The sequence below is a fragment of the Schistocerca americana genome, chromosome 6, assembly GCF_021461395.2.
Source record: "Schistocerca americana isolate TAMUIC-IGC-003095 chromosome 6, iqSchAmer2.1, whole genome shotgun sequence".
NCBI lineage: Eukaryota > Metazoa > Arthropoda > Insecta > Orthoptera > Acrididae > Schistocerca > Schistocerca americana.
In genome coordinates this window covers 250061388-250083013 of record NC_060124.1, presented here as the reverse complement: position 1 = coordinate 250083013, position 21626 = coordinate 250061388, and the positions used below count along the sequence as shown (strand labels likewise).

Sequence of the window (21626 nt, the reverse complement as noted above, 5' to 3'; positions counted from 1 at the left end):
TGATGACACCCTTATCTCTGATAAACACTCACTGTTGAAGACAACGTACTGGATGCTATTACTTAAAAAGTGTCTGAGGCTCTCATATATCTGGGGAAAAAGTCTGCAAGCTCCCAAACTTTTTCAGTGGTCTGCAGTGGGAGCACCGTGTTGATTGTTCTCCCAAAATCTAGGAATGTGGAATATGCCTGTTGCCCTCCATCTGTGATTTGTAAGATATGATGTGTGAAAAGGTCAAGCTGAGTTTTGCACACGTGAAGCTTTCTATATCTTAGCTAATATGTGGACAAAAACTTCTCTGTCTCAGGGAAGTTTATTATATTTGAACTCAATATATGTTCAATAATTCTGCAGTGGACCAAAGTTAAGGATACTGCTCTGTAATTTTGTGGGTCTGTTCTTTTGCCTTTCTCAGTACAGGAGTCACCTACTCTTTTTTCAGTTACTGGGACATTTGTGTTGGAGCAGAGATTTGCAATAAATGCAAGCTAAGTAAGTGGCCAGTGCTGCATAATAATCTCTGTAAAACTGAATTGGAATTCGAACATTTGCAGCCATTTTTGATGACTCCCATATTGATCCTGTGCTCAGAGATAAACAGTTTGGGCCTGGACTGAAACAGTTCTGAAAATGGCTACTCTAGGTCTAGGTCATAGCACTGTTGACATGTCTTGCAAAAGTCTTTAGGTTCTAGAAGGTTAGTGTTTTGTGGGCAGAATTGGCATAGGTCATACTGTCACATGCAAGAACTTGGAAATCGATAATCTGACCCAAGGAAGTAAATATTGGTATTAGTGGATTGAGGGAACTAGTAAATAGCTTTGAACTAAAGGGCATGCCAGGCTACTTCTGTGCCCACATCTTGCTACATAATGTTTGGACAAGTAATCAATAACATAGTCTGCATAAACGCAACTTGAATAACAATAAATTGCAGATCCTTAATGTTTGAAGATATGTTAATGAAGTTGGACCAGGAGCTAAATAACGTCAAATGCAGGATGGCAGTTCTTCTGGAAAACTAGGAATTCTCAGGGAATTACATTTTACTTGGAAAAATCAGGAATTTTGTAAAATCTCGGGGAATTCTGTGTTTTTTAACCTAACATTGGAATGGAATTTTATTGAGCTTCATAAATTAAAAATTTTAAAATACTTAAAAAAACTGTGGTTAAATTACAGTTGAGGAAAGAAAAGTCATTATTGTGATGTGATTAATCTCCCCTTCCGCAGCTCACCACTAATTTCTCAGGGGCTTGTTATAACATGATCTTCCTCCAAATACCTGGTAATTTCAGGGAGAGATTAACCATGGTTATTTTTTCTTATTGAGCACTGCTACTCCAGTGCAATTGTATATGTGCAAGAAACCTTAAAACTTAACATCCACAGACAGTCATACATTTTAAGTTAGTATACTATTCTAGACTATCAAACTGATAATAATTTTTTTAAAAAAAGAAACGCTTTCACTATGATGAATATCATTTGTCAGTTCGTTAGATATTGAGCAACACAACACTTCACTCAAATGATAAGTTACACTTCATATCTCCTTTCTGAGATGAAGGATGTCATAGCAACTATAAAACATACACCATTGTATAACACTGGTAGTTCTGAATACACATTCGCTTTCGCAAATTAAAATTGGTTAAAACATCGGAAGTTAAAAACTGTTAACTTATGTTGTTTGTATGAAGTAATATTTCATATTAGTCCATTTTAAAACATTTTTAATTATGACGTAGTGCTAACATGGACTATCCACAATGAATAAGTATCAACTAATCTCTGCAAACCACCTGGTCCCGAAGTACTTTGATCAAGTTTACACAAACTTTGTTACAAAGTAACTAGTCCTTTGGTATGAATTTAACTTCATGAGGTAAGTTATAGTCGTAAATTGTGTGATCTTACACTATTTTTATATTATCTTTGTTTCCCTGTATGTGGAGTCTAGCCACAGCAGGTACTTGTAAACCAATTCACCTCTAGCGTGATTATCAGTTCGTTATTTAAACAGGATGACTATTCATCACTTAATCATACTCTTTGAACATGAAGTAATCATTAGTTCCTGTTATGGATTGAATATTGCTGTAACATCATCTGGAAGTCACTGGTGCATGTGCTACATCTGTGGAATCCTGTGAAAACAGATTCTAACATGTGGATAAGAGAAGACTTCCACAATGTAAACTACTGATTATGGAAAGAGGAAGGATAGACGGGGTATACTCCTGGTGGAGAAGAAAGAAAAGGAAAAGAAAGACTAGGAATGTTAGATCCAAAGAAAGAAAGAAAGTAGAGCCCAAAGACAGATGCCTATTCCATTCCACACCCTGAGGCTCCATTTCTGGGAGGTACTTCACTGATGGCCTGAAGGATTAAGTTATTTGCCAGTCTTACAGAATGGTCACCACTGGCCCTGGAATTTGATTTTTATAACCTACTATTGTCAGCCTATGGAGAGAGTACAAACACAAGCAGTAACCACCACCTAGTTAACAAACTAAACTCCTTTTACCTTCTCTACACTGCATTCAACTAAGATGAGGTAAGCAGGTGGATATGCTAACCACCCCTAAAAATGTAGAAACCCAGTCATAACAATGTAACCAACTGAATATAAGGTATGAATTCTGCTAGTACAAAACTCTCAGCAAACCAGGTTGCTGTGATCCATGAGAAAAGTATACAAAACATACTAAGCTGTAATTGAAAAATAGGTATACATCTCTTGTCATTCAATGTATGCAGTTACTTGTGACAGGAGACTACTAATTTTTATAGATATTTAAAAAAATAGTACTGTACCTGGCTAGATAATTTTCCAGAAATACACAAACTCCTTGTGTGGCAGCATTCTTTATTTATAATTATTCTCTTCCTAAATTGCCTGTGAGAGAGGTGTATGGTAATACCTATATTGTTACCTTAACATTCCCTTGTGTCTTATAATTTAAGTGTTACAGTTATGATAGTAAAATAACAAACACATTCAGGTAACGTATTGTTAATATATGCGGAATTTTAAGAAACATTGATGTAACTTCAGTAAGCACAGAATGTATGTGGCACAAGTATGAATAATTAATTACTATTTGGTACTTCTTATTTGTGTGTATGGTTTGCATGAAGCACCTGCAAGAGAGACTCATTAGACTGTTAACGTATTGTTACTGAAATTACAGAAAAAATCATTAGAAACATGTGTTGTGCATCCAAGGAAATAATGTTGCCTGTTATTTAAAAATATTATCTTATTAACAATTTTTTGCTTGGCAGTTTAGAATTACACAAGGAAAACTGTTTAGATCACACAATACAAAAAAAAAAAGATAATCTTATGCTATCTGCTCATCATTTAAACTTAAGTGCTCAGATTCCCCAATATATGGGAATGAAAATTTACAACAAATTAGGTTCACTGAAAAAAGTGACATGATACTCTACTTCAGCAATGCTACTAATCAGGTGAAGATTTGATGAAGGATGAACTGAATATTTGAGCTGGATGTTTTTCAGTTCTTGTTATGTAAATAAGTAAAGATGTTGTTTCATACAAAAGTTTTATTAGTGTTTAAATACTGCTCTATCTTGTTAATGACAATTTTATATCAGTGAAGTTGTATTAACCATATTTTGGCTTGTCTCCTGTACACTAATCAAATGATTAGCATCTGTATGTTATGAGATGAATGAATCACATTTGACAATTACATAACACCTCATCCTCCATTGATTATAATGCAGTCCCCTGCCACATGGTACAGATTTGTGTAACATTCTAGACAAAGACTAGATTAGTCGTTAAATATTTGAAACAGTATTAGAGAAGGAAAGTTGCCACTCACCATATAGTGGACATGCTGAGTCTCGATAGGCACAACAAAAAGATTCACACAGTTATAGCTTTCGCCACTAATGCCTTTGTCAACAATAGACACACACACACACACACACACACACACACACACACGCAAACGCGCAACTCGCTCACAACTGCAGTTTCAGACAACTAAAGCCACACAGTCTAACGCAACTCAGCAGTGTCTGAGACTGCAGCTGTTGAGCGAGTTGCGTTGTGTGTGTGTGTGTGTGTGTGTGTGTGTGTGTGTGTGTGTGTGTGTGTCCATTGTTGACAAAGGCATTAATGGCCGAAAGCTATAATTGTGTGAATATTTTTGTTGTGTCTATTGCGACTCAGCATGTCCGCTATATGGTGAGTGACAACTTTTTTTCTCTTATATTGTTACATTCCATCCTGGATTTTCTGTTGTTCAATATTTGAAACAAACATGCTTTTAAGCATAGTAGCATACTAGCTCCTTCAGCAAATACACATAAATCTCTTTATCTTATGTTATTTGCAGCTTTCCCCATTGTTACCCAACTTCTGCAAATTAGGCACAAATGCCTTTGCTGATCCACATTTGTTAATGCTCTCTTATGCTTGTGTCAACATCACATTTGAATGTTTATTTCCACGACTTTCGTGTATCCCGTATTACATATGTATAACAACGAAAATAATTATTGACAATACAGTGTAAATGGATAGATAAAAAAATCTACTCACCAGGTGGCGGCAGGAGAAAATACAAACAAAAATGTTTAACTTTTACAAGGTTCTGGAGTCAGTGGGTCCTTTGACTGGCATAAGATTTTCAGGGGAAGGAAGAGGGGTGAAGGAAAATGATTGGAGAGGTTTAGTGAAACAGTTCAGAAAAGCCACCAAGAATCGTAGCTCAGTGGAGAGTTACTGGATGGTAAGTTTCCCCTGACCCAGGATTCTGGATGACTTGTGAACTGTACCCCTTTCCCTAAACCTCTCCAGTCCTTTTTCTTCACTTCCCCTTCCTTCCCCTTCAACTACCTGTCAGAAGAAGGAGCCACTGGCGTCAAAAGCTTGTAAAAGTTAAACCTTTTTGTGTGTGCATTCTCCTGTTGCTGCTTGGTGAGTGGATTTTTGACCTATCCATTTACATTGTACAAATATTATGAGAAGGAAAGTTGCTACTCACCGTATAGCAGAGATTCTGAGATGCAGATAGGCGCAACAAAAAGACTCACACAATTAAAGCTTTTGGCCATTAAGACCTTCGTCAACAATAGACATGCACTACATACACACGCACGAGCGCACCCACACCCACACCCACACACACACACACACACACACATACACGCACCACACACACACACACACACACACACACACACACACATACACGCACCACACTCACACTAGCCCAACTCACAGTTGCCTGATACTGCAGTCATGTGTGTGTGTGTGTGTGTGTGTGTGTGTGTGTGTGTGCGTGCGTGTGCGTGTGTGCGCTCATGCCTGTGTATGTATGTGCATGTCTATTGTTGACGTAGGCCTTAATGGCCGAAATCTTTAATGGTGAGAGTCTTTTTGTTGTGCCTATCTGCGACTCAGCATCTCCTACTCTTAAAAGATGGGACCACATAATTCACTATATTAACACACAAATTGTTTGTTGCACTTTTTAAGGGCAGATTGTTTGCCCTCTACAAAATAGGTGATACTAGCTTTTGGTCTCTGTCTGTTAGGGTCTTTTTAAGACTGCTGTTCTTGTACTGTGTTACATGGCTGTGAGTGTGACAGCCCACATTGATACAGCAACAAATTGAGCAACTATATTCACAGTGTGATCGATAGGATGTCTGTATATGATAACTCCTTTGCATGCACGCAGTCACCAGTCACCAACCCATTCAGCCCCCTCCCCCTCCCCCCACGCCATACACATATACACCCCTTCATCACAATGGCATATGTCAATGGTGGAGGAAACACATGACAACCTGGTACATATGCAGTCTTAAGGATGTGATTAATATCTTGTCCAGTGAGTTTACTTACTAACGTTTTCATATTTATCCGATGATTCACCTAGGCTGGATTAATTTGCTCTAAACCCCCCCCCCCCCTTCCCCCTGTTTTTAATGTTGTGTGTGCTCTGTAATTGCAGAGAATGGATGTATCTGGAACCAATATTTACGAGTGAGGATATAAATCGACAGCTACCTGTTGAAAGCAAGAAGTATAACACCATGGATCGAAACTGGAAAAGGATTATGAAAGGTGCATTTGACAACCCTAAGGTAATTTGTAAAGAAAAATGTTAAGAAGTAAAGCGCACACTCTCTCTCTCTCTCTCTCTCTCTCTCTCTCTCTCTCTCTCTCTCTCTCTCTCTCTCTCACACCCACACACACACACACACACACACACACACACACATACAGGGTGTTTCAAAAATGACCGGTATATTTGAAACGGCAATAAAAACTAAACGAGCAGCGATAGAAATACACCGTTTGTTGCAATATGCTTGGGACAACAGTACATTTTCAGGCGGACAAACTTTCGAAATTACAGTAGTTACAATTTTCAACAACAGATGGCGCTGCAAGTGATGTGAAAGATATAGAAGACAACGCAGTCTGTGGGTGCGCCATTCTGTACGTCGTTTTTCTGCTGTAAGCGTGTGCTGTTCACAACGTGCAAGTGTGCTGTAGACAACATGGCTTATTCCTTAGAACAGAGGATTTTTCTGGTGTTGGAATTCCACCGCCTAGAACACAGTGTTGTTGCAACAAGACGAAGTTTTCAACGGAGGTTTAATGTAACCAAAGGACCGAAAAGCGATGCAATAAAGAATCTGTTTGAAAAATTTCAATGGACTGGGAACGTGACGGATGAACGTGCTGGAAAGGTAGGGCGACCGCGTACGGCAACCACAGAGGGCAACACGCAGCTAGTGCAGCAGGTGATCCAACAACGGCCTCGGGTTTCCGTTCGCTGTGTTGCAGCTGCGGTCCAAATGACGCCAACGTCCACGTATCGTCTCATGCGCCAGAGTTTACACCTCTATCCATACAAAATTCAAACGCGGCAACCCCTCAGCGCCGCTACCATTGCTGCACGAGAGACATTCGCTAACGATATAGTGCACAGGATTGATGATGGCGATATGCATGTGGGCAGCATTTGGTTTACTGACAAAGCTTATTTTTACCTGGACGGCTTCGTCAATAAACAGAACTGGCGCATATGGGGAACCGAAAAACCCCATGTTGCAGTCCCATCGTCCCTGCATCCTCAAAAAGTACTGGTCTGGGCCGCCATTTCTTCCAAAGGAATCATTGGCCCATTTTTCAGATCCGAACGATTACTGCATCACGCTATCTGGACATTCTTCGTGAATTTGTGGCGGTACAAACTGCCTTAGACGACACTGCGAACACCTCGTGGTTTATGCAAGATGGTGCCCGGCCACATCGCACGGCCGACGTCTTTAATTTCCTGAATGAATATTTCGATGATCGTGTGATTGCTTTGGGCTATCCGAAACATACAGGAGCCGGCGTGGATTGGCCTCCCTATTCGCCAGACATGAACCCCTGTGACTTCTTTCTGTGGGGACACTTGAAAGACCAGGTGTACCGCCAGAATCCAGAAACAATTGAACAGCTGAAGCAGTACATCTCATCTGCATGTGAAGCCATTCCGCCAGACACGTTGTCAAAGGTTTCGGGTAATTTCATTCAGAGACTACGCCATATTATTGCTACGCGTGGTGGATATGTGGAAAATATAGTACTATAGAGTTTCCCAGACCGCAGCGCCATCTGTTGTTGAAAATTGTAACTACTGTAATTTCGAAAGTTTGTCTGCCTGAAAATGTACTGTTGTCCCAAGCATATTGCAACAAACGGTGTATTTCTATCGCTGCTCGTTTAGTTTTTATTGCCATTTCAAATATACCGGTCATTTTTGAAACACCCTGTATAATGCTGTGACTTACCAAACCAGAAACCACTGGTAGATAGACACAATAAAAAACACACAAACACACACACAAATTTCAAGCTTTTGCAACCCACGGTTGCTTCATCAGGAAAGAGAAGGAGAGGGAAAGACGAAAGGATGTGGGTTTTAAGGGAGAGGGTAAGGAGTCATTCCAATCCCAGGAGTGGAAAGACTTACCTTGGGGGGAAAAAGAGACAGGTATACACTCGCGCACACACACACATCCATCCGCACATATACAGACACAAGCAGACATATGTAAAGGCAAAGAGTTTGGGCAGAGATGTCAGTCGAGGCGGAACTACAGAGGCAAAGATGTTGAGTGATAAGTGATGTACGAGGGGCAGCAACTTGAAATTAGCGGAGGTTGAGGCCTTGTGGGTAACGGGAAGAGAGGATATATTGAAGGGCAAGTTCCCATCTCCGGAGTTCTGATAGGTTGGTGTCGGCGGGAAGTATCCAGATTACCTGGACGGTGTAATACTGTGCCAAGATGTGCTGGCAGTGCACCAAGGTATGTTTAGCCACAGGGTGATCCTCATTACCAACAAACACTGTCTGCCTGTGTCTGTTCATGCGAATGGACAGTTTGTTGCTGGTCATTCCCACATAGAAGGCTTCACAGTGTAGGCAGGTCAGTTGGTAAATCACGGGGGTGTTTTCACACGTGGCTCTGCCTTTGATCGTGTGTACCTTCCGGGTTACAGGACTGGAGTAGGTGGTGGTGAGAGGGTGCAAGGGACAGGTTTTACACCGGGGGCGGTTACAAGGGTAGGAGCCAGAGGGTAGGGAAGGTGGTTTGGGGATTTCATAGGGATGAACCAAGAGGTTATGAAGGTTAGGTGGATGGCGGAAAGACACTCTTGGTGGAGTGGGGAGGATTTCATGAAGGATGGATCTCATTTCAGGGCAGGATTTGAGGAAGTCGTATCCCTGCTGGAGAGCCACATTCAGAGTCTGATCCAGTCCCGGAAAGTATCCTGTCACAAGTGGGGCACTTTTGGGGGAGGTTCTGGGTTTGAAGGGATGAGGAAGTGGCTCTGGTTATTTGCTTCTGTACCAGGTTGTGAGGGTAGTTACGGGATGAGAAAGCTGTTTTCAGGTTGTTGGTGTAATGTTTCAGGGATTCGGGACTGGAGCAGATTCGTTTGCCATGAAGACCTAAGCTGTAGGGAAGGGACCGTTTGATATGGAATGGGTGGCAGCTGTCATAATGGAGGTACTGTTGCTTGTTGGTGGGTTTGATGTGGATGGATGTGTGAAGCTGGCCATTGGACAGATGGAGGTCAATGTCGAGGAAAGTGGCATGGGATTTGGAGTAGGACCAGGTGAATCTGATGGAACCAAAGGAGTTGAGGTTGTAGAGGAAATTCTGGAGATCTTCTTCACTGTGAGTCCAGATCATGAAGATGTCATCAATAAATCTGTACCAAACTTTGGGTTGGCAGGCTTGGGTAACCAAGAAGGCTTCCTCTAAGCGACCTATAAATAGGCTGACGTACAAGGGGGCCATCCTGGTACCCATGGCTGTTCCCTTTAATTGTTGTTATGTCTGGCCTTCGAAAGGGAAGAAGTTGTGAGTTATGATGAAGCTGGCTAAGGTAATGAGGAAAGAGGTTTTAGGTAGGGTGGCAGGTGATCGGCATGAAAGGAAGTGCTCCATCGCAGCGAGGCCTTCGACGTGCAGGATATTTGTGTGTAAGGAAGTGGCATCAATGGTTACAAGGATGGTTTCCGTGGGTAACAGATTGGGTAAGGATTCCAGGCGTTCGAGAAAGTGGTTGGTGTCTTTGATGAAGGATGGGAGACTGCATGTAATGGGTTGAAGGTGTTGATCTACGTAGGCAGAGATACGTTCTGTGGAGGCTTGGTAACCAGCTACAATGGGGCGGCCGGGTTGTTTGGGTACTGTACTTCCACCTCGGCTGACATCTCTGTCCAAACTCTTTGCCTTTACATACGTCTGCTTGTGTCTGTATATGTGCGGATGGATATGTGTGTGTGTGCGAGTGTATACCTGTCCCTTGTACCCCTTAAGGTAAGTCTTTCTGCTCCCAGGATTGGAATGACTTCTTACCCTCTCCCTTAAAACCCACATCCTTTCGTCTTTCCCTCTCCTTCCCTCTTTCCTGATGAAGCAACCATGGGTTGCGAAAGCTTGAAATTTGTGTGTGTGTTTGTGTGTTTTTTATTGTGTCTATACCAGTACTTTCTCATTTGGTAAGTCACAGCATCTTTTTTTAATATATTTTTCCCATGTGGCATGTTTCTTTCTATTTTTTATGTATTTGGATATGGAATAATTTAAGCCATCCTTCTCACAGAATACATTACATTTATCAGAAAACAAGATGGGAAAACTTACATGTGTAAAGAATATTATGTAGATAAGTGGCTAAACAGGTTGGTAGAATATTGTCCAATAAGTCTGCATCTCATTCTCTTATTTCAACTGGAACCACACCAAAGATCTTCTAAAGCCTGGTGTTTCTTCAAAGGTCAATTGTTGTTTGATACTGTTGCATATTTTGGAATGTTCTTTTCCCTCATTCATACAATCTCAGATGTTTGAAGTATGTTTTGTTTTAAATCAAATTTATTAATGTGTTTAATATAATGGAAGGAAACATTCCACGTGGGAAAAATTATATATAAAAAAACAAACAAACAAACAAAGATGAGGTGACTTACCGAACAAAAGCGCTGGCAGGTCGATAGACACACAACAAACACAAACATACACACAAAATTCAAGCTTTCGCAACAAACTGTTGCCTCATCAGGAAAGAGGGAAGGAGAGGGGAAGACGAAAGGAAGTGGGTTTTAAGGGAGAGGGTAAGGAGTCATTCCAATCCCGGGAGCGGAAAGACTTACCTTAGGGGGAAAAAAGGACAGGTATACACTCGCACACACGCACATATCCATCCACACATACAGACACAAGCAGACATATTTAAAGACAAAGAGTTTGGGCAGAGATGTCAGTCGAGGCAGAAGTGTAGAGGCAAAGAAGTTGTTGAAAGACAGGTGAGGTATGAGTGGCGGCAACTTGAAATTAGTGGAGATTGAGGCCTGGCGGATGACGAGAAGAGAGGATATACTGAAGGGCAAGTTCCCATCTCCGGAGTTCGGATAGGTTGGTGTTGGTGGGAAGTATCCAGATAACCCGGATGGTGTAACACTGTGCCAAGATGTGCTGGCTGTGCACCAAGGCATGTTTAGCCACAGGGTGATCCTCATTACCAACAAACACTGTCTGCCTGTGTCCATTCATGCGAATGGACAGTTTGTTGCTGGTCATTCCCACATAGAATGCATCACAGTGTAGGCAGGTCAGTTGGTAAATCACGTGGGTGCTTTCACACGTGGCTCTGCCTCTGATCGTGTACACCTTCCGGGTTACAGGACTGGAGTAGGTGGTGGTGGGAGGGTGCATGGGACAGGTTTTGCATCGGGGGCGGTTACAAGGATAGGAGCCAGAGGGTAGGGAAGGTGGTTTGGGGATTTCATAGGGATGAACTAACAGGTTACGAAGGTTAGGTGGACGGCGGAAAGACACTCTTGGCGGAGTGGGGAGGATTTCATGAAGGATGGATCTCATTTCAGGGCAGGATTTGAGGAAGTCGTATCCCTGCTGGAGAGCCACATTCAGAGTCTGGTCCAGTCCCGGAAAGTATCCTGTCACAAGTGGGGCACTTTTGTGGTTCTTCTGTGGGGGATTCTGGGTTTGAGGGGACGAGGAAGTGGCTCTGGTTATTTGCTTCTGTACCAGGTCGGGAGGGTAGTTGCGGGATACGAAAGCTGTTTTCAGGTTGTTGGTGTAATGCTTCAGGGATTCCGGACTGGAGCAGATTCGTTTGCCACGAAGACCTAGGCTGTAGGGAAGGGACCGTTTGATGTGGAATGGGTGGCAGCTGTCATAATGGAGGTACTGTTGCTTGTTGGTGGGTTTGATGTGGACGGACGTGTGAAGTTGGCCATTGGACAGGTGGAGGTCAACGTCAAGGAAAGTGGCATGGGATTTGGAGTAGGACCAGGTGAAACTGATGGAACCAAAGGAGTTGAGGTTGGAGAGGAAATTCTGGAGTTCTTCTTCACTGTGAGTCCAGATCATGAAGATGTCATCAATAAATCTGTACCAAACTCTGGGTTGGCAGACTTGGGTAACCAAGAAGGCTTCCTCCAAGCGACCCATGAATAGGTTGGCGTACGAGGGGGCTATCCTGGTGCCCATGGCTGTTCCCTTTAATTGTTGGTATGTCTGGCCCTCAAAAGTGAAGAAGTTGTGGGTCAGGATGAAGCTGGCTAAGGTGATGAGGAAAGAGGTTTTAGGTAGGGTGGCAGGTGATCGGCGTGAAAGGAAATGCTCCATCGCAGCGAGGCCCTGGACGTGCGGAATATTTGTGTATAAGGACGTGGCATCAATGGTTACAAGGATGGTTTCCGGGAGTATGTGGCTGAGGGACTGCATCAGTTTTCAGACAACACCACATACAAAGTTTGCCAAGGTAACCCCATTCCCGATGTCCAGGCGGAGCTTCAAGGAATCCTCAGAACCTTAGGCCCCCTGCAAAACCTTTCACCTGACTCCATCAACCTCCTGACCCCACCGACACCCCGCACCCCTACCTTCTACCTTCTTCCTAAAATCCACAAACCCAATCATCCCGGCCGCCCCATTGTAGCTGGTTACCAAGCCCCCACAGAACGTATCTCTGCCTACGTAGATCAACACCTTCAACCCATTACATGCAGTCTCCCATCCTTCATCAAGGACACCAACCACTTCCTTGAACGCCTGGAATCCTTACCCAATCTGTTACCCCCGGAAACCATCCTTGTAACCATTGATGCCACGTCCTTATACACAAATATTCCGCACGTCCAGGGCCTCGCTGCGATGGAGCATTTCCTTTCACGCCGATCACCTGCCACCCTACCTAAAACCTCTTTCCTCATCACCTTAGCCAGCTTCATCCTGACCCACAACTTCTTCACTTTTGAGGGCCAGACATACCAACAATTAAAGGGAACAGCCATGGGCACCAGGATAGCCCCCTCGTACGCCAACCTATTCATGGGTCGCTTGGAGGAAGCCTTCTTGGTTACCCAAGTCTGCCAACCCAGAGTTTGGTACAGATTTATTGATGACATCTTCATGATCTGGACTCACAGTGAAGAAGAACTCCAGAATTTCCTCTCCAACCTCAACTCCTTTGGTTCCATCAGTTTCACCTGGTCCTACTCCAAATCCCATGCCACTTTCCTTGACGTTGACCTCCACCTGTCCAATGGCCAACTTCACACGTCCGTCCACATCAAACCCACCAACAAGCAACAGTACCTCCATTATGACAGCTGCCACCCATTCCACATCAAACGGTCCCTTCCCTACAGCCTAGGTCTTCGTGGCAAACGAATCTGCTCCAGTCCGGAATCCCTGAAGCATTACACCAACAACCTGAAAACAGCTTTCGTATCCCGCAACTACCCTCCCGACCTGGTACAGAAGCAAATAACCAGAGCCACTTCCTCGTCCCCTCAAACCCAGAATCCCCCACAGAAGAACCACAAAAGTGCCCCACTTGTGACAGGATACTTTCCGGGACTGGACCAGACTCTGAATGTGGCTCTCCAGCAGGGATACGACTTCCTCAAATCCTGCCCTGAAATGAGATCCATCCTTCATGAAATCCTCCCCACTCCGCCAAGAGTGTCTTTCCGCCGTCCACCTAACCTTCGTAACCTGTTAGTTCATCCCTATGAAATCCCCAAACCACCTTCCCTACCCTCTGGCTCCTATCCTTGTAACCGCCCCCGATGCAAAACCTGTCCCATGCACCCTCCCACCACCACCTACTCCAGTCCTGTAACCCGGAAGGTGTACACGATCAGAGGCAGAGCCACGTGTGAAAGCACCCACGTGATTTACCAACTGACCTGCCTACACTGTGATGCATTCTATGTGGGAATGACCAGCAACAAACTGTCCATTCGCATGAATGGACACAGGCAGACAGTGTTTGTTGGTAATGAGGATCACCCTGTGGCTAAACATGCCTTGGTGCACAGCCAGCACATCTTGGCACAGTGTTACACCATCCGGGTTATCTGGATACTTCCCACCAACACCAACCTATCCGAACTCCGGAGATGGGAACTTGCCCTTCAGTATATCCTCTCTTCTCGTCATCCGCCAGGCCTCAGTCTCCGCTAATTTCAAGTTGCCGCCACTCATACCTCACCTGTCTTTCAACAACTTCTTTGCCTCTACACTTCTGCCTCGACTGACATCTCTGCCCAAACTCTTTGTCTTTAAATATGTCTGCTTGTGTCTGTATGTGTGGATGGATATGTGCGTGTGTGCGAGTGTATACCTGTCCTTTTTTCCCCCTAAGGTAAGTCTTTCCGCTCCCGGGATTGGAATGACTCCTTACCCTCTCCCTTAAAACCCACTTCCTTTCGTCTTCCCCTCTCCTTCCCTCTTTCCTGATGAGGCAACAGTTTGTTGCGAAAGCTTGAATTTTGTGTGTATGTTTGTGTTTGTTGTGTGTCTATCGACCTGCCAGCGCTTTTGTTCGGTTAGTCACCTCATCTTTGTTTTTTTATATATTATTAATGTGTTTTCTATATATATTTCCCTTCTCCTGATAAATTGACAACACTTCTCTATTGTAAGTAGCCATGTCAACCAATTTAATGAGTCCTCCATATTCATCACAACATATTACTACACAGAGAGGTGAAGAGGCTTATAAAGCCTAAAGTAATATCAATAGGAAATAGGAGTCACAAACAAACATACATACATTTACATAAATTAAAAAACAATTTAAATGTAGGTGTGATTGCATGTGTGTGAGGAGAGCTTCTAATTTCTGTGAGTGTCTGTGACCATAGAGTGATAAAAATGAAGTGCACATATAATTCTGTTTAATGTTAACTGATCATTGAAGGAACACAATAGTTCTGAAAATGTTTGCTGCAGCTTCAGCTAAAACAACAAGGATGAGACGTAGCACTGTTAGACCATGATGTACCAGCCCAGTAAGCTCTTTTCCAAGTCACTGACACCAGTCCAGAAATCCATAGTACATGTATTATGAGCATATTTCTTGAGGTGTTAAATACATTTTGTAATTATTATCATGTGGAACATGTGCCAAGTGAATTAATAAGACAATTAAAAGTTTAGTAGGATATCACATTGTATTACAAAGGGTACAAATTTCCCCAAAGCAACTAACTTTGTTAGTACAATATTAGGTCCTTTTAACATGTGAAATTCCGCAAATACGCTAAATCAGTAAACACATACAAAAACGAAACAAATATCACAAATATTGAGAATTTTTGCTACCACAAAATCTTGCAAGAATGGCAACAATGACTTACTATGGACTGTACTGCTGCTTTACATACCTAATTAATGTTACTTCTGTTTATCCAGCAACACAGTATCTGCACATTTGAAACATATAGCTAGTTTAAATGTAATTTTTTTGTATGCAACTTGAAAACAAAGTTGTACACATTGCCTGTTTTTCAACACACAATTTTTTGTTTGGAGTACTTTGATGATTTTTCCTTTCTTTGTTGTCTTTGGTTCTTCGCTGTGTATTGTGTCAGTAACCTTGTATAGTGAAAAGAATAGACTGCTAATAACCACATCTAGGAGGCATAGAGTCGCAGATGGGCATAACGTGTGTGACAGCTGTACTTGTGTGAATGTGTGTGTGTTTCTACTTCAGAAGAACGACATTGTCTGAAAGCTTAAATATTTTAGTGTTCTTTTGATTATGCCTGTCTGTGACTCAATGCCTCCTCTGTCCTTTCCATATTTTTAGTATAAGGAAAAGGATAGACTGCTACTCACCAAATAGTGGAGACGCTGAGTTGCAGACAGGCACAACAAAAAGACTGCTGGGTCATTCCATGTCACGTGGCCTAAGGGTCCTCACTTGACCATCTCCAATTTTGATGAAATTTTTACAGGATGTACATACAGACCTTACATGAAGCAGTGCAAAATTACAGCTTCATAAGTAGTATGGTGGGGCCACTAGCCACCTATTCGTAAAGGCTCATTTTTTGTGACATTGCGACTGAAATGAACAAATGATCAACTTTGTTTTACCATTGTTCAGGATCTAAGAGACCTGTCATGCTGAAACTTCATGATCCTGTTCAAATTTTTGAGTACAATATCTTAGCTGTAAAACAAAAGGTCAAACTATGGTAAATTCATCATAGTGTGCTATCAAAGTGGCTCATAAATCTTTTTGTACCAAATTTTGACTACGCTTTATTGCCTTGTATCTGCTGAAAGAATAGCTTTCTGAAGCTGATACCTTAGTTATCTACAGCCTGTCAGCATGTTAGAAAGCTCTGCAAGTGGCATCCAGATTGCTCAAATAATAACTGAGTTATCTGAGCTCACCTTTTCTCATCAGAAAAAGTTGTTTTTACTTTGGAGGCAGACCAGTTTAGTGTCAACAATGGAGTTTGGTAACATGCTTCAACAATCAGTCTGAAGCACACAGTTGTGTAGTGAAGAGTGTTCAGATGTTGTGTGTGCCTTTTTAAATGATGTGAAGTGCGTTGTCATTACTGAATAAACATCTTTTTTCAGTAAGAAAAAATTATTTCAAGGTACGGGGTGACCCTTTAGAAATGTTTATCAGATTATTTAATTTTTTTCTGTTGTATTCTCAAGTAAGTTTCCTTTATCTATGATTGTTTAATATTTTTCAGTTGGTAATATACACCACTTCTACTTTATCTAATATTGAAGCAAACGGCAATTGGAAACATAAGTTTAATTGTAGTGTAATGGATATCAATGAGGTTTCAGTAACATGTCTCATTGGCCTTGCAGATAATTCTGCATGTCTTCTGAAAACATACACACATCAATAAGGCATCACTCCAATCAAAGAATTTTCAGTAGAGCAACAGGAATTAATAAAGCAAAGAAGTGAGATACGTCTTACTGAAAATGGACAAATATACTTTCATCACAAAACAATACTGGTGGACAAATATGACTTTCTACAGAGATCTTGTTGTAATCCTTTCGGTGCAAAGAACCATTCTGTTAAAAAGGGTTTACGGATTGTCAATGTGGAAACAGCAAAACAATTGCAAGCCGTGACTAAGAGCAATGTGAAACCTAGTCAGAAGATCTGTCGAACTTGTAGAAAACAATTTTTAGCAAAGAAAGCAGAAAAATTGCAGTCGACTTCAAACCAGTCAGAAGATGATGCATATTCAGAAGTATCACTCCATTCAAGTCGACTGCTTTTGGGGTCTCCCCTCTAAAATTTCAGAGAGTATCAAAAAGGGATGTGAAAGGTTACGCAAAATGAAAAATAAGTGAAGCTCACGAGGCAATTGCGAATAACATTGCTGCTGCTGGAGGATTCACCCCAAAAGATCTTCAAACACCTAGTACAAGCAAGACATGTCCTGATTGTGAAGATTATAAGTGGCTGATTAAAGAATTGAAAGAGAAGTTGCAATTGTCAAGGCAGCCTGAAAAATTGAAAATACTGACATTAGTACCACAAAGCTGGACTATAAAAGAGACAATGCAAGAATTTGGTGTTTCAGAGAAGATGGTAAAAGCAGCTAGGAAGTTACAGGCAGAAAATGGTATATTAGCTCTGCCAAAGAACAAGTGTGGCAAGAAGATTCCAGATGCCGTAAAAGAAAGAGTGGTAACATTTTTTCAGAATGAAGAATTTAGCCGAATTTGTCCAGGTAAAAAAGACTGTGTATCAATTAGAATATAAGGATAGAAAGTTTTGATGCAAAAGTACCTTCTTCTGAATAATTTGAAAGAAATATTTTCGAATGTGAAACTCATTACTTGGCGGCAGCGGAGTGAGAACACGTTCACTGCTGTATGAAGCATTGATACGGCTGAAATTGTCTTCTGGGGTGGGTGAACAAGTTGCAGGCGCGATCGAGTAGTGAACGGCCAGGCAGTAAGCGTGCGTAGTGTCGGCGAGTTGTTGACAAGATGCGGGTGCAGTAGCTGTGGCGGGATCGTATGTCGCGCAGTTGTTTGTTCTGACTGGGTCGAGGTCAGTGAGCCAGCAGGCAGCGGCCGAGACGTCACTGTTGGTAGCGGTCGACCAGAGTTGGTGCGGCTCGGGTGCTGCATAGACGGAGTTGTGGCATGTGCAGTGTTGCACTGAGAAACAGCTGGCATTGTTGTCGGTGTAATTGGTGCATTGTCGTTGATCAGTAGGATGTCCTTTTTCAATTTGTTTCTGTTTTGTTGGTGACAGGTGCTGAATTAAAGCGGCTTTTGCTGTGGTGTACTTGTCACTCAAATTATCACAGATAATGTCCGTTATTATATGATAGTCCTTTAGGTGCCTGAAGAGTACGAGGTGTTTTTCACCGTCATCGGTGATGCCATAAGAGGAGAATGTATACTCTGCAGCCATGAACCATATTGGAAGTTGGTCCAAGAGAAATGTTGGTAGTTGAATGCTGCAAATGAGGGACAAGTGCGGAGAAGCGGCGGGAAAGTTGGCGCGAACATTCGAACTCAGGAAGACGGGCTGTGCGGAAACCGGGTCGAACAAATTTGCACGCGACACGGAAGATGTGGTAGCCGTGACGGGTGTTTGTGAATTCGACCAGGCATGCAACTTAGCCGTAGTTCGGAGTTTGTACGAACTGGGATTTGCAACATAGTCCCCGTTTGTTGCAGTCCATTGTTTGGCATGATTGTCCGATGTCGAAGCACTACACAAAGTTAATTCATTACACAAAAGCAAGTCAGAATTGTCCAGATTAATCGGCGAAGAGGCACTGCACTGTCCGGAAGTGAAATTACCGACGCGTTGAGCAGGTTTCGATGGACGACGTGTGCGCCTCGGTTGCATTGTCGGTGTGTGAGATGACGACGAAAGTTACCAAAAAGCACGATTCACACAAGAGTCGGGAATTTACACACTTAATTACACTTCTTGTAAACTGCATCCAGATGCAGCTCGAAGTGAAGTCGATGGACGTAGAAATCCAACAAAGGGTTGCTGCATTGTTTGTCCATGGCCATGTTACAGCACACATTTCTGGCGTCGTAAGCGGAGTTCATGAGCATCGAGGGTCACCAGTGTGGGGATTGGGATGTTATGTATGGTAATATCGAACCCAACATTAAGTATTTCCTCGTTTATAATGAATTAAATTTATTTTGATCATGTCGGTACAAACACATCTGCTCGAATACAGAGTTCGGAACACACTGAAATCAACAGTTTTCAAAGAAGTTCGTTCTCGAAGATGAGGCAGTCAACTCTTGCAGTTGATAACAGCCACAAGTTCAAACAGTTGGTGCACACTGATAGAGATACATTAGAAACCAAGCAGATGACCACCAAGGATTTTATTGAAGATCTGATTTCGAAAATTGACAGACTTTCCACTCATGTTGCAAAGCACCAGAGCAAGCACCTAAAATGCGTAAAAGAAAGCTGCAAGCCAACTGAACTGATCATATTAGTGGACTTTGCTGAAAATTATTCCTTCATTGTCCAGGATGCAGCTCAAGGTTTTCACTGGAATAACAGCCAAGCAATTTTACACCCATTTGTTGTGTACTTCAGAAATAACTTGGACATCAGAGCATCAGCTACTGTATAATAAGCAACAGCCTGAAACATGATGCAATCGCTGTACATGCTTTTATAGTGAAATTAATAGAAGATCTAAAGAGTCTCCTTGGAAAAAATCACACACATTTACTACTTCAGTGATGGATCAGCAGTGCAGTACAAAAAATTAAAAATTTTCTGAATCTCTCCCACCATCAAAATGACTTTAGAATCTCAGCTGAATGGGACTTTTTTGCTACAAGCCATGGAAAATCTCCATGTGATGAAATTGGAGGAACTGTAAAGTGCCTGGCAGCAACAGCAAGCCTTCAAAGACCAACTGAGGACCAGATTTTGACACCAACTGATTTGTTTAAATACTGTACAAAGAATATAAGAGGAATCCAATTCGTTTTTGTTTCAAAAGAATAAATTGAAACATTAAAAAGTGAGCAGGAAGCAAGGTTCAAAAATGACTGCACAGTGTCAGGAAAAAGAGAGAATCACCATTTTGTGCCATTAAATGAAAAGCAAGTTTGTATTAGAAGAGTATCCAATGATACAAATTTTTTTTGTGGCGAATGTTGACCAAAGTCAAGCAACAGTTTCATTCAGAAATATTACAACCTTACAACCTGGTCAATACATTGTATATATGATGGAAAATGGTGGATTGGTGGTGTGTCTGAAGTTTCAGAAGAAGAAAATGATGTTCTGGTCAGTTTCATGCACCCCAATGGACTTGCACATTCATTGTATTGGCCAGCTAGGCAGGATGCTTGTTGGATTTCAAACCAACATATTATTTCTGCCATTCCAGCTCCATCAGCAACAAGAATGGGCCGATATTATAGCTTGTTAGAATCAACTGTAATTGCTATTAGTAACAAATTTCAGCAAATGAATTAATAAGAACTGAAATATTTGGCTTGGAAACCAGAAAGAGTATGACTGGCACATGTATTTTTTAATGTAATATAAATGTAAGTCTATTTGGTACGACAAGATTTACAGGCCACTTTGATAGCACACTATGATGAATTTACCATAGTTTGACCTTTTGTTTTACAGCTAAGATATTGTACCCAAAAACTTGAACATGATCACGAAGTTTTAGCATGACAGGTCTCTTAGATCCTGAGCAATGGTAAATCAAAGTTGATCATTTATTCATTTAAGTCGCAATATCTAGATATATAATGTAATGAAAATATAAGTTTATTTGTTCTTAAATGCAAAGTCTCCAAAATAAAAACAACTTTTTCTTATCAAACAAGGTGATCTCTTTTCAATGGAGCCGAGGAAAATCAAATTTGAGTGATTCCTTTTGAATATGACCTTTTCAAAGTGAGCCAAAATTGACTGATAAATTTTTTTTAGCACACTTTAAACTTCGATAACTCAGTTATTATTTGAGCAATCTGGGTGCCACTTGCAGAGCTTTATGACATGCTGGCAGGCTGCAGATAACTAAAGTATTAGCTTCAGAAAGTTACTCTTTCAGTAGATGCAAGGCAATAAAGTATAGCCAAAATTTGGTATGAAAAGATTTATGAGCCACTTTGATAGCACACTATGATGAATGTACAATAGTTTGACCTAGTGTACTACAACTAAGCTATTGTACCAAAAAAGTTGAACAGCATCACAAAGTTTCAGCATGACAGGTCTCTTAGATCCTGAGCAATGGTAAAACAATGTTGATTATTCATTTCAGTCCCAATGTCAAAAAACGAGCCTTCATGAAAAGGTGGCTAGTGGCCCCACCATACTACTTATGAAGCTGTAATTTGGCAGTGCTTCATGTAAGGTCTATATGTACATCCTGTAAAAATTACATCAAAATTGGAGATGATCAAGTGGGGAGCTTGTCCAAATTTAGGCCATTTGACATGGATTGACCCTGCTACACAAGAAGTTTCACCAGAATGGCTTCTTCTGCGTTAGTCAACATACACACATACACATTGATGCAAATGCAACTCACACTCTCATGACTGTGGTCTGGCCTCAGGTACCAGAGACAGTGGTCATGTGAGTGTGAGTTGCGTTTGCTTGAGTGTGTGTGTGTGTGTGTGTGTGTGTGTGTGTGTGTGTGTGTGTGTGTGTGTGTTGTCTTGTCTTGTCTTATGCAGAAGAAGACCTTATGCTGAAAGCTTCTTTTTGT

At 41.8% G+C, this 21626-nt stretch overlaps 1 protein-coding gene across 1 annotated transcript in view; it reads left to right on the top strand.

The window, feature by feature from the left end:
• The window catches only part of LOC124620075 (dynein axonemal heavy chain 1-like), an 804068-nt gene that overhangs the window by 81628 nt on the left and 700814 nt on the right, over positions 1–21626 (top strand). The window contains exon 9 of the mRNA XM_047146741.1: positions 6006–6138. Coding sequence (XP_047002697.1) covers positions 6006–6138 — 133 coding nt within the window. The remainder of the gene's footprint in view (positions 1–6005; positions 6139–21626) is intronic.